The 13,287-nt window shown below is 36.4% G+C and overlaps 1 protein-coding gene across 10 annotated transcripts in view; it reads left to right on the forward strand.

Moving 5' to 3' along the window:
- The window catches only part of POLN (DNA polymerase nu), a 99,026-nt gene that overhangs the window by 9,055 nt on the left and 76,684 nt on the right, over positions 1–13,287 (forward strand). For 8 of the 10 annotated variants that reach the window (XR_010361563.1, XM_064418885.1, XM_064418880.1 and 5 more), the window contains 6 exons: positions 1,304–1,438; positions 4,370–4,431; positions 7,593–8,081; positions 8,383–8,576; positions 10,369–10,481; positions 12,351–12,508. Coding sequence is in view for 9 of the 10 variants with exons in the window: in XM_064418885.1 (XP_064274955.1) it covers positions 1,318–1,438; positions 4,370–4,431; positions 7,593–8,081; positions 8,383–8,576; positions 10,369–10,481; positions 12,351–12,508 (1,137 nt within the window). In the remaining variant the exon portion in view is untranslated. Of the gene's footprint in view, positions 1–1,303; positions 1,439–4,369; positions 4,553–7,592; positions 8,082–8,382; positions 8,577–10,368; positions 10,482–12,350; positions 12,509–13,287 lie in introns of those variants that run through there. The other 2 variants (XM_064418889.1, XM_064418888.1) reach the window with 2 other exon arrangements.

The raw sequence follows: 13,287 nt of genomic DNA on the forward strand, positions 1-13,287 counted from the left end.
AAGGATTGTGCTTCTGACTGCTGGAATGTCAGGGAAAAGAAAGCCATTCCACCTCTCACCCTTTCCTTCACATGCTTGCTAATTGGAGCTAGATGGATATAGCCAGTGCTAATGCAGAGTGATGGGTGTTCCTCTGAATTAGATGCAAATATTTGCACTTTTAAGTATTAAAAGTTGCAATGTGCCTGTGGTCTTGAGCCAAGAAAAATATTTCTGTGTAGGCAGAGGAACTTTTTTTTGCTGATGGTTAAATTTGACAGTCTGCTCATGCACTGGATCTGGTGGGAGAAGACCAGAGTAACAGCACTCCAGCTACCCACTTGTATGGGAATAATTGAGTCAACAGCAGGTTTTGGTAGAGTGATTGGTTTGCACAGCTTGGATCCTTGAAGTATTTTTTAAAATGTTGGCTATTTCTCTTGTGTTTGTGTCAAGTTTTACATGTTCTGGTCTAACTGTTAAACAACAACAAGTTATCAGTGTGGACCCTGTTCCTTGTGATTCTCCAGAGTGTGTGATACCTAGGGATTCTCCCAAGCATTTTGTAGGTATTAGAGAATATGGACAGGTCAGCTGGAAAACCAGCTCCTTTTCAGAGAAAGAACATTTACAACAACAGTAGCTGGGGTCAAAGCTTGTAGAGATTATAAATATTGCTGCCCAGTTTCTAAAATTGACAAGCTATAGTAGCCATTTTAAAGTTACCAATATATAGGTATATATATTTGATATATATTTAATATATGTTTGCATCAATTATATAAAATTTAAGAAAATAGAGATCTTTTATGATAATTATTTTCTGAAACATCATCTAACTAATGGCTGTATATTGTGATAGTATTGCTTCTTTCTTTAATCCTGTGTTGCCTTAATTTTGGCAATTACTTGAAAGTTAATTATCTCTTCCCTGATAAAATCCAAGCCCTATAACAGTATGTGTATGTACATGTTAGATGCAGACTAGTTTAAAGATGCTGGGAGGGGGAAAATATCTGAGACATACATACTTCTTGTTTTATTTGTCAGATTTTGATTTCTTTTAGTACAAGTTATCTGCACTTAGGACTGCTGGTTTTTTAATTGGTGTATGAAAACTCTATTTCAAAGAAGTTTGTTTTTATAAATTATTACATCTTTATTTCCAATACAGTACTGATAGGCATGTCTGGGAGCAAATGTAATTTTCCATTGAGAGTGAATGGCTAAACATGTTCACTATATTTTGTCTTTAATTTCAACAGAATATAAGTGAGGATTACTCATGGCCCTGATTAATTCATAATTTGTGTTCTGTGTTTAGGTTTAACCTTAGAAATGGAGTGGTACATAGGAAGTGAGATTTCTAAAGTGCCTTTATCTAATATTGCTCAGAAGATTATGACAGCTTTGCAGTCTATTCCTGTAGAAGCTCAGACTAACAGAGAAAATAACCAGAGTGAGTAAAACGTAGCCTGTTTGTGTTTTTCTCTTGAAAAATTGAAACACAGTATCAAACCTCTAGTCTTTGTTTTTAAGTAGAGGAAAAAGAAAAGGTGAGACTTCAGGTTTACAGGTTTAGAAAAGGAATTAAACTGTTACTGTGACATTTGCTGGGACTTTTCCAATTCAATCATGTTGTGTGAGTGCAAGGAATGGTACCAACAATTTAATTTTTTCTCTTTCTGCTGTGTGGTACAGAATTATATGGGAATTTCAAACTGTTCCTTAAGTACTACAATGTTGTAAATTAGATGCACACATTAACTTGACTCTGGACCAGATATTTAAAGATCGCTGGAGGTACTAGCAACTTAACAGGAAACCTGTGAGCTCTCCAGACTCATGTCTGTCCTTAAAACACATACTCATTAGCAGTGTGCTCCTTGTGAAATTCTAGAGGGAAGAGTGAACAGAAGTCCCAGTGAAAGACCAAATTAGGTGATGTTACAAGTGCCTCAGCAGATCTAGAACATTGTGGACATGGGGAGGTGCAGGTTTTATTCTCAGTTCTGTGCAAGTCACAGTCAGTCAAACTGTGGCTCTGGAAAGAAGGAGGAAGTGAAGAGTTTTGCTTAATTTCAGTTGTCTGTTTTCTCCTGAAAACTAGATCCTGGAATATTATCTGATCAATGGGCTTTAAATCTAACAATTATTCCTGTGTACAGCGTGGTTTTTGCAGCCACTGTTGTATATCAATTATGGTTCAGGCTCCTCTTTCAGTGGAGTATTCAGTAGGATCAGTGGAGCCTGGTGGTGTAGCAGTGACAAAGGTTCATCTGTATCAGTATCACTGTGTAAATCAGTGATACACGTTTAAAGAAATGTGGGATAGTTAATTTTAAAATGTTACATTGTATATGGTACATCTGGGACCAAAACCCAGATGATTTTAAAGAAAATTCTATTTCTTTTTAGCCTCACTTTGATATTTTACTTCTCTTCCTACTTTGTCATTGCCTATACATGTATATACACATATAGCTTTAGTGTGTGTCTGTGAAAAGAAGTTTACCTCTCTTAAAACACCAAAAACAACTGCAAACCTCTGATGTTAGTTGGTCTGTTTCAGACTGCATTGAACTGTATTTTATAGATAGATTTTTAAATTTTTAATTCTACTTAATGGAAAAATGTTTGTCTTTAGAAGGTAAATATTGGGCTCAAATAGAACAAATATCTGCAATGTTGACCTAGTTGGTGAAATTCTATGGTTATCCTGGCAGTGGAGCTCCAATCTTTCCATCAAGTCTTGAGGAGCTGGAAGGCAGGGATGGGTTTCTGCTGCCATCTGGTGATACTTTGTCATAATTCAGAAACTGGAAGTTTCAGATCTCTTCAATTCCTATCATACTGATTGTTGTGTGCTGGAGGAGAGAATAATTCTCATCACCTTCTCTTGGGATTGGATTTGTCAAGGAAAAGTGTCCAGCTGTAAAACAATTAAAACCACTGAATGTAAACTCAGATACTCTCATTATTAATTTATTTTCTCATTGTTGCAGAAAGTGTTGAGAAAACAAAGTAAAATGTTTAACACTACAAACTGGCTGTTCTAACGGCTTAGGTTAGAAGTTTGAGCTGGATCAGTGTCTGATTCTACACTTAGACTAGCATGCATAAATAAGCTTATCTTATGTAGACAAAGGTCTTGATTTGCCTAGACAAGTGTTTTTAAGAGCAGTTCTAGTAAATTGAAATAGGTTACCTTATGCTTTGTTTGATGTTGGTCAACACCATTATTGTTTCAGAAAGTATCTTGCTGCTGGTAATGCAAATTCATAGCTGACAGCAGCAGTTCAGTGTTGTACTCAGTATGGGGGGACAAAACACAGACTCTGCCTGTGAGGTGCCTTTTGGCTGGGCAATAAGATAATTGAGACATAAAGGAATCCTAATTGCAGGCTCTGGAGAGACCTGCACTTGAGGGGAGTTCTCTTTTTCCCTGTTCCTCTTTCTGTGCCCACTGAGATAATTACTGCTAGCCTGTTAGCTCTGGCTCCTTCATTCCAGCCTTCACTTGCTTCTCTTCTTGGGACTTGTGGATAGTGTTAAGGCAGAAAAGAAACGTGTCCTGATGGTTTCACTTGCCATGGTGTGAATCTGAGGTGAATTTGCAAAGCCTTGGAGCTGCAGCATCTGTGCTTTCAGAGCCTGGGCTAAAGGTCTCTGCAGTTCAGTGGGGGCCCAGCTCCCAGCTGTGCTGTGCTCTGTCAGACCCAGCACTGGTGGCTGGGCTGCTTCTCGTGGGACTGTCACCTTATCTTCCTGTCTGTCCTGTCTGAAATCTCCTTGCTCTCTCTTACCTGGTTCCTACCTGCCTATTCTGTTGCAAGATGAACAATATAAAAAAATTATCCCCTGCAGGTGAAACACGGTCATGCTAAACTCAAATACAAATAATGCTTTATAGAACAAAGGTTTTATGGAATAGTGCTGCCAAATCCAAGAAAACAGTTAAGCTATGTAAAGTTTCTAGAGTTTGTATTTTTCTTTTTTTTTCCTTCGTGCTCATAACCCCAGCTTTACTATGAACAAAATTAGTTGTGTTTCCTTGAAAGAGGGAAATTCACATAATTAGAGAATTATAGTAATGCTTCCTCTGAATACCATGGAAAAGGTTTTTCTGCTTTGTAGTGAATTTTAAGTAATTTTTTGATTAGTGGTGACAGAACAGTCTTTTGCACATGCATATTTTGGAATGAGCAGGGTCCTTTTAAGCATGAATACTAACTTGGTACTAACTTGATAAATGGTTTTCGAGGGAAATTTTTTTACAATTCTTTCAGGTTTGATAAAAGTCTCAGTGATATAACCCTGTATGAAACCTAAGTTATATGGGCTGCTTGCAGATTAATTTGTATTGTAAATGGTTTCTTCTTTTTGAAAGGTACGGAGAAGACAAAGGAAAATAAACTACATGATAAGGATGCACATCTGAGAAATGAAAAGGCAAGCATTTTGTAAGATTGAAAACCACTAAAAGCAGTCTTTTTGTAGCAGGTTTGAAGTTATAGATTGGTTCTTTCATGGCAAGCTTTATTATGATACACTTTATACAGTCATAGTTCAGGTAACTTCCTCTGCCTTATTTTACACTTGGCCTATATTTATTTACCTGTGAGAGTCTGAGCCCAACTTCAGTTCCCTTTTCACAGGAGGTTGGTCTTTTATGACAGATGGATCAGAAATGAGGTTGCCTCATTCAGTCAGTCACCAGAGTTTAGAAGTGTTCTCAGGCTCCTGTTACTGAACAATCATAAAGTGAACTGATTTGTATGAAAAATTACTTTGTACTAGGGAGCCTAATTTTGGGTTTAATAATTTCTCTGAATTTGGTGTGGTGTGCATGTGAGTGAGAGCCAGTGCAAAGGTGGGAACAGGTAATTGTGGCAGCCCCAGCTCAGGCTTTGCTTGTAAAATCCATTCAGTTGATTGGTGAGTTGCAGATCCTGCAACTAATCCCAGCTGTAAATTTCACAGCCTTCCTTACTCTGACTCTGGTGCATGTTGCACACTTCAATTCCACTCAGGTTGCTCAGGGTGCAGAGAACTGATGCCTTGTGTGGCATGAGAGAGTTCCCTACAAATTACCCTGGCTCACAGGCACTCATGTAGCTGTGGGTGCACATGGATAGGAGTGGAACCCCTTTTTGTAGTCATGACACTCTAATTTTGACTCACTGCATCTAATGAGATCTTCCTACATTGACATAAATTCTGAAATTACATCCTGGGAGTCATTTTTTCTACTTGCAGCCATGTCATTATTTCTAATAGAAGGTCAGTTTTTCACGGAAGCTGCTGCTTCTGTGGTTAATTGTAATTCCAACTGTATTATTCTAATTTAATAATTAAATTCCTTTGTTCGTATTTTTTGAACCTTTAAAGGTTCAAAAGAATTGCTTATTCCTGGTTCTATAATTACTCGAGTGTACTATTTTAAATTCTGCTGTGTTAAATGATAAAACTATTTGCATTTTGTCTGGAGAATGCACTTGAGTGAATTAGTTGTCTTTCTATGGCTCTTAAACATTTGGCCCTTCTGTGTTAGGATTTTTCCCTTCTGGTAACTTTATAGTGCCCACCTTTGATTAGCATTGCCAAAGACCAATTAATTTGTCTTCATGTAGAACAGCCACTATTCATTTTGGTAGTAGCAGAAGCTGAATTAGCTTCCTTTGCCTGTTTACTTAGAACCTTGTAATTGTGCTTTTGTGTAGAGTTGATCCTGTGAAGTAAGATCTAAAACTGTCTTAAGCCATTTTCATCACCTGACTCTATAGTTCTGAGGTTTGGGAATATGGGAACTGGTTTGAGGAATATTGTAAAACCATAAAAAAGCCCCAAACTTACTGGCTTTGTCATTGTGGTTTGCTCAGTCAATACAGATGGGATGGAGGTGGACAGTAGCCTTTGATCAGTGAAAAAAGGAGGGAACCCTGCAGGACCTGGTGGTTCTGTTGAAGGGAGGAGGTCTCAGTTTTTGCAGTGGTAATGACAGCAGATGATCTGAATGAGACTGGGCTAGAAGAGACCAAAATACAGTAATTGTGAGAGACTTCAGCCACTTTCCAGTGGAGTTGATGAATATTAAGCTTATGCATGATGCTCCAGCTGAAAATTAGGACACAGCTGCTTTGTGGAACAGTTAGAGAACTCATGAGAAAAATTTTATTTGATTCTGTGTGAGATCAGGTCCAAAACCTTCCCTGCTGACAGGTGCTCTTACAGAGACTATAATCTTTTGGAAGCATTGAAAAATAGGTAAGACAGTAATGCTTAATTTTCAAAAAGAAAACTATATAAAATTTAAGAAGCTTTTAAAAGAAGTTATATGGAATTGCTCTCCAAGCCCAGAAAATTTGTAGGTAGTATAGGGATTCATTCAAAGCAGAATATTGATGATTTGAAATGAATACTAAATTGTGTCTGGGAAAAGTAGTATGGCTAAGAGACAGTATAAAGGAGACTACTAAAAAATGTCATCATGCAAAAATGTGAACTTAGCAGAATTTGTATTATTCTATACTTACCTCATTTGACTGAGTTAAATGAACTATACAATGGTGTAGTTTAAAATAACTTCGAGGAAAAGCTTGCAAATGCATCACTAATAGATATTTGTTTCAAATGCCTCAGGAGCAGAAAGCTTGCCAGCTTCTCTAAGGCCTAATGGTGACTGAGGCACAAAAAGTATTGAGGGAAGATGCAAATCTGCCTATCTGTAAATAGTTAAACACACATTTACCTTGGGGAATCTTGGAAGGGTCACTGCTTGCTTATAGTCATTGTTCATGAAATCAAGGCAGAGAATCTATTTCAGCTGAGCAGTTTGTAGAAGAAACTAGTAAAATAAATAGTAAGAAAGCACTAGGGCCAGTAGCATAGCAAGGAAATTTCTGAAGAAAGTGAGGGTGGAGGAATTCAAGCACTCCCATGCAGCATCTTGCTTAATGCTGTTTAGTAGCATGCTGCTGTAGAGGGACCCAGGGACTGGCTGGAGTAGGAAAAACTGTTCTGGGTGTAGTGGATTAAACAGAATAGAATGTAACATTTATTCATACAGCTCATAATACTTCCATGCAACTTTTTAATATATTTTTTATGTCTTGCAATCCTGTAAGTTGCTTGAAGGGATCCAGTTGATTCACATACTCGAGATTCCAAAGCAGTCATTAAAGTCTCTTGCCAAAAGTTCTGTAACAAATGAAGCTGTCATGAAAAGAGCTCTGAATGTTGAAGCTAAAGATGAAGGGTCTCTTCCCTCAGACAATATTATTCAGACAATAACACCCTTGCCACTGTGGAAGAGAGGTTACTGGACTAGATGCCTCTTACAGTTGTTAATTTGCCATTTTGGACTAATATTAGGTTAAAAAAGAAGTGGTTGTGGATGCAAATGCTATATGTCAACAAAATCTCTACTGATACATATTTGAATTTTGGTTTATGTAATGTGGTTTCCCTAAACTGGCTCTGTTTTGTTAATATCAACAGTTTTTAATAGAATTTTGCTTTCTTGAAAGCTTATCTAAACTAACTTAGTGCAATTTTTAGTTTCTCCTTATAAGTCAAATAGTTGGTTTGCTAAAAATTTTTGATTTTCTCAGGAGGATTGTGATTTCAGAATTGCCACATTAAAAACAACTGTCAGCCCTGAAAAAAGAACTGCTGGTCAGATAGTCAGGACAGTGCATATGGATAAAATACTTGGCTGTCAAGATACCAAAATACTGAGCTGTTACCAGGATTCAGGCTTCCCAGAATGGCAATATCAAGAAAGGAGTCTTTCAGTAGAAGAAAAAGCCCTGAAGGATGGGGAAAACAAAATAGTTATTCCTCTTAAAAGAAGGCAAAATGTGTCTACATCTTGTTCAGAGAAAACAAGAAGATTGCATTTAAATACCTGCATGTTCCTACCTGAAAGAAGACACAGCTGTACTCCTGGACAAATAAAGCCTTCTGGAAAGTATCCTTGTGATATCAGCAGTTTGGGATGTGAAGAAAAAAGGAAACTCCTTGCAACTATAGAAGAGGCAGCAGCTTTTATCACTACTATGATATTTCAAGATGGTTCTTCACAGCTGAACTCGGAGCAGGTTAGTGAAGGATGGGTTTTGTTTAGAGTCACAAACCCATGTTCATTGGCAACACTTTTGTGTATGACATACCAAAATGTACAGTTAGATTACATTTCATTTTCAAAACCAAGTAAAACTTAGAGAAAATGAAACCACTAGGATTTTTGTTTCAAGGCTGAAACACTTGCTCCTCTACTGTGTCAATGCAGTAACTGTAGTGTGCATAATAGGTTTCATATTGTAAAATACTTGGGAATTTTTCTTTATAGGATTGCAAAAAATCTGTCAGAGGAAATATTATTGTAATTATGCTTAACAGGACTCTACCTCCTCAGTAAAAGGAGTTGTTGTGCTGGTGAAGAATCAGACTGATCAGCCTTGTCCTCCAGGTCACACTTCAACTGGCTCTACTTGGAATGCTGCAAATGAAAATGATAAATTAATTTATTTAAAAACTGAACAGTCATCTCTCTGGGAACAGGAACAAGAACAAGCTCACAAGAAATTTTCTTGGTGAGAGCATGTAGGAAAAACCACTCTTTTGCTTTACATATGCTTTCAGCAGTAATGATGTTGGTTACTTAGCACTAATCTCCTTACATGTCAGGCTCGTTGAATTTCATTTTGGCTGTGTTAGTTCTGTATCAAGTCTGGGCTAATAAAAATCAAATAAGAACAGACTTTTCCTTTGGGCTCAGCATATCACTGGCTGCAGCCCTTTCAGAATTAGCTTGGGATTCTGGTAGGAGCTGTTTAATTCACCTGCAAATCCTTTATGAGCTGTTAAAGCTGGACAGAACCAAAGAATATGTTTTGTCCAGGTTTATATTTCTTGTATTTATCTTCCATTTCCTGAACTGCATTTCTTAACGAGTACATTTTGCATGGACATTACTGTATGGGCATTGCTATATGCACATTATTATAAACACCCTTTCTGAGCTTTGTTAATACTTTAAATCTTTTTAGCACAGGTTTTTTTAAATGGCTTTGGACATTCCAGATGAAGTTTTACTAATATTCAGTAATGATACAATATAATTTTGGAAGTAAAGGCTTTATGTATCTGCTTAATACTTAGTCCAATTTTTATTAAAATTTAGTATATGTTTTAAACTTCCAGTTATTATAACCAAAGTCCATTTTTATTCCTATTAACTTGAAAACCATATCCCAAAAAGGGAGAAATGAGAACTGAATCTGATTCCTAGATGTAATACTATAGCATGTTAAAACTCCATCAGAATATTTTATGACTTTCAGTAATTGCTGTCTTATTGTAAACTGCTGAATTTGGATTATTAAATTACAAAACATTAATTTCAAGATGTGGGACTTGGTTCTTAGTTTCATCTCTTCCACTGTTTGAAATTGTGGCTTGAAACAAGGCTTTGCTTGTCCAGCTGTAATATTGGGGTTACATGACAAGTACTTTAATAACATGTTGTTAGCTTGAATGTAGGTTGTTGTGCACTGAGAATAACATATCAGTAAAGCATATACATATGAACAGTAAAAATTTGGTAAGTTGATTAAGAGCATTAGCATTTAGATGAAACATATGGATAATTACTTATTGTAAGAATAGTGCAATTGTTTAAGAATGGATCTATAATGCATACAGCAATACCTGGTGACCTATGTGATTTCTAATGTGTCCAAATCCTTGGAGTTGTGGTCTCATACCATTAAAAATGCTTTATAAAAACGATTACTTTTCTATATTGCCCAAAATATAACTTACTAAAAAAAATGACACATAGTTGGTAAATCTATATACTAATATGTATGTTATTGTTCATATCTATTTAAAATATCCTGAATGAGGGAATTATAGACATTTTCAGGGGGTATGGAAATAAATGAAATGACAAAGATGAAGCATTTTGAATTTAAACAGCATAGGGCAGTTATGGCAATTTAGATTGTCTAGTGACTTTAAAATCAGTGTTTTGCTACATCAGTTTAGCCTCTATGATCTTATTTGGGTATATTGGAGTATTACAGGAGTTCCAGTTACTGTTTTGGATTAAGGTTGCACTTCAAGAGTTAAACAAGGATTTGTTTTCTTTATGTATATGTGATAAACCATATCTGCTAGGATGTTTTAATTTCTTCTAGAACATAGCTTTGAGGATTACTGAATTGAGAATTTAATATTCAAATGCAGTATTCTGTTCTTGTAGGAATAAGGAAATGTCTTGGGTTAACTGTTTAGTATTAGGTGCTAATTAAAAGAACAAAGTAAATAGATTGACTAAATCTCAGAGCAGTATATGTGTGTTAATGAGCTGCTTCTGTGCAGGCAAGTGTTGTTTCAAATGCTGCAGTGCAAAGTTCCAATAATTTGCTTCAATGCAAAAGATTTCCTGAGGACTCTACTTCAAATTTATGGTAATGAAATCAGCTGGAAACAAGGCAAGTATTGAACCTATGATCTCATCCTGTAATCTCTGTGCTATTGGTGTTTCTGTCAAAATCACTGAGTGCAGAAATAACTAAAGTAGTGGCTAAGTAATATAGTGAAAAACAGAGTTTAGAATCATACAAAAGAACACCTTTCTTGGAGGAGGTTGTGACCAGAGTCTTGGCATGTCAAGATAATGTATTCTTCTCAGAGTAGGAATTAAATCATTGACTTAAGGATAGCTTCCAGTGGAAACAAAAGCTCTCAACGCAATCCTGACTGTAGCTGAAAAGGTCAAACTATTTCATGTTTCACATTTTCTATGAAAAAAATTCCTCTGCTAAAAGGAAGGGCTAAAATAAATCCCAGAGATGCTCATAGTTGTCAGAATTAGGAATCACTTGAATGGGCCCATGTTGTTTTGATAGAAACAAGTAAGATTCTTCTCTCTGGATTTAAAAGCAATTGCTAGCAACAAGCATAAGATGTAAATATAATGTCTTTTTTGTTTTGGGTTTTTGGTTTTTTTTTTTTTTTTTTTTTTTAATTTGGTTCCATATATCAAATTGTTGAGGTATTAGGGCATGGGTTGGACTAGATGATTTTTAAGGTCTCTTTCAACCTAGTCATTCTGTGAAATGGCTGCTGAGTGAGTTACAAAAGTACACGTGACCTTTCAGGAAGGGCTGTCTCTATGGAGAATCATCAGCTTGTGTTCAGCATCTGAAAAGATTCAGTAAATCACAGTGAGGATCTGTACAAACACCAGCACTGGGAATGGGAAAGGTGGGAAAAGAAATGCCATAATGGGACTGGCAATAGTGACAGTTTAGAACTTGTACACACAGGAAGTACTTGATAGTACCTGATCCATGGGATTTGAATCTGAAGCTTCTAGTAACCAAAACATTTCTTGTTTATGCTTTTAAACTTGGAAATTTGATGCTTCCTCACACATTATTTCTGCTAGGAAAAACCAAACAAACAAAGCTCCAACAGAGCAAACAAAATCCCTAAAATTCTCTTTATAGTAGTCCTGTAGCTGTAACTTGCATTCTGGACATTAAAATTTGCTTCCAGGTAACTGAGTCTGCAAGGTCTGAGTGTGGTATGGAGCTCATGTAGGTCATGGTTTGAATTTACTTAGGGGTTACTGAAGAGGATACTTGGGTTTATCTTTGAATATATCACAAAGCAGTCTAGTTATTAGTTCCTCCTGTTCTTTGTAGAACTGCAGGACACAGGTTGAGATTGTAGTTCAAAGGAAAGTGAAACAGCACTGGGCTTGGCCCATCCTATCCATCTATGTGAACATGAGGCTGCAGTGTAAGCACATATGATGCTAAAGGACATAAGGTTCTGAGTTTTGGCCACAATACATTGTGCACCCATATGTGAATTCATATATACTTTCACAATCTTGGTCTGATTGCTAGGAAGTAAATCTCTCCCTGGTCCCCAATAGCAATATTGTGGCTATCAGTCAAGTTAACAACAAAATAAGGAAGCTGTACTAGAAGGAGACTCTCATAAAAAAAAACCTTGACATTTTTCAGTTCTAAGAAAGGAAGGTTTTTGCAATAAATCTAAGAAGCCAAATGTTTACTTATATTTGAAAACTTGAAAAAAATCAACCAACCAAAAAATTCCACCCCAACCTCACAAAACAACACTCTTCAAAAATGTGCAATACTACACTTCCTCCTGTATAGTCATGGTACTGACCATGTGTTACAGCTGTGAATTCAATGTTTAATATTTTTGTAGAGTAAATACTTGCCCTTTTATGTTGTCCATGTGCAGGAAAGATGGGCAAAACTTTAGAGCTGTTTTTCAGTATAGGAGGTAATTTAAGTGTTTTGAATAACTTGTTTTTGTAGTTGCCAATAGTGTCGTGTTAGATCCAAGGATTGCAGCATGGCTGATAAACCCCAGTGACACAGTTCCTTCCTTTGAGTGTTTAATACAGAAGTATTTTGAAAAGCCTTTTTCAAAGGGAGCAGAAAATACAGATACAGGCACTTTGAGAAACATATCTGTAAGTAGTTTGTTTTCAATTGTTTGGGTTAAAAAGGGAAGGAAATGATAATAGAATTGCTTGTGCTTAGAAAATATTGCAAAAGAAGATAGTGGATAGATTTTATGATGGAAAAAATTATTCTCTTAATGTGACATGTTGGAAATGGAAAGCAAGGGGAGAAGGGGAGGTTTTACTGCATCTACCAGGATGAGAGCTCATTCTCGAGAAACAGCTGTAAAATTTTCCTTTAAAACTGTAAAGTTCAGTAACAACAGGAATTAATATAGTCTTATATTTTTTCTCTTCACCTTCCTGCAAAATTATTTCCAACTCTCCCTTCCAAAATATCTAATGCTGTGTTTGTTCTCCAGTTCCTGTGCACTTGTAGCCTGTATTTAGTTGATTGTTATTAACAATTTTGCTAAATTTCACAGCTGGTACACACCACATCATAGGCTGAGAAACAGTAGGGAGTCAAATGTGAACCTCAAACATTTGTATGAAAAACCTGTGAATTTTAATTCTCAGTGTGAGAGAATGCATGATGAACTTTTTTTCCCTGTGCTATGGAAAGTTTCTTCCTGTATTGTGTCAAATGCCCTCTGTATTTCTATTGAAATGTATTTCCTGACTGTTATAAAATATTTGCATCTGTTTTGGGCTGTGGGGATCTACTGTGGACACATTAGCTTTCAGAGATTTTTTGAAGGATAAGATGATGTAGAACAACCTAAATAACGTGGTTTTTTCTGCCATTCACTTTTCAGAGGCCTTGCTCATTCAGACCAAATATTGTA

Source organism: Passer domesticus, chromosome 4, assembly GCF_036417665.1.
Source record: "Passer domesticus isolate bPasDom1 chromosome 4, bPasDom1.hap1, whole genome shotgun sequence".
NCBI lineage: Eukaryota > Metazoa > Chordata > Aves > Passeriformes > Passeridae > Passer > Passer domesticus.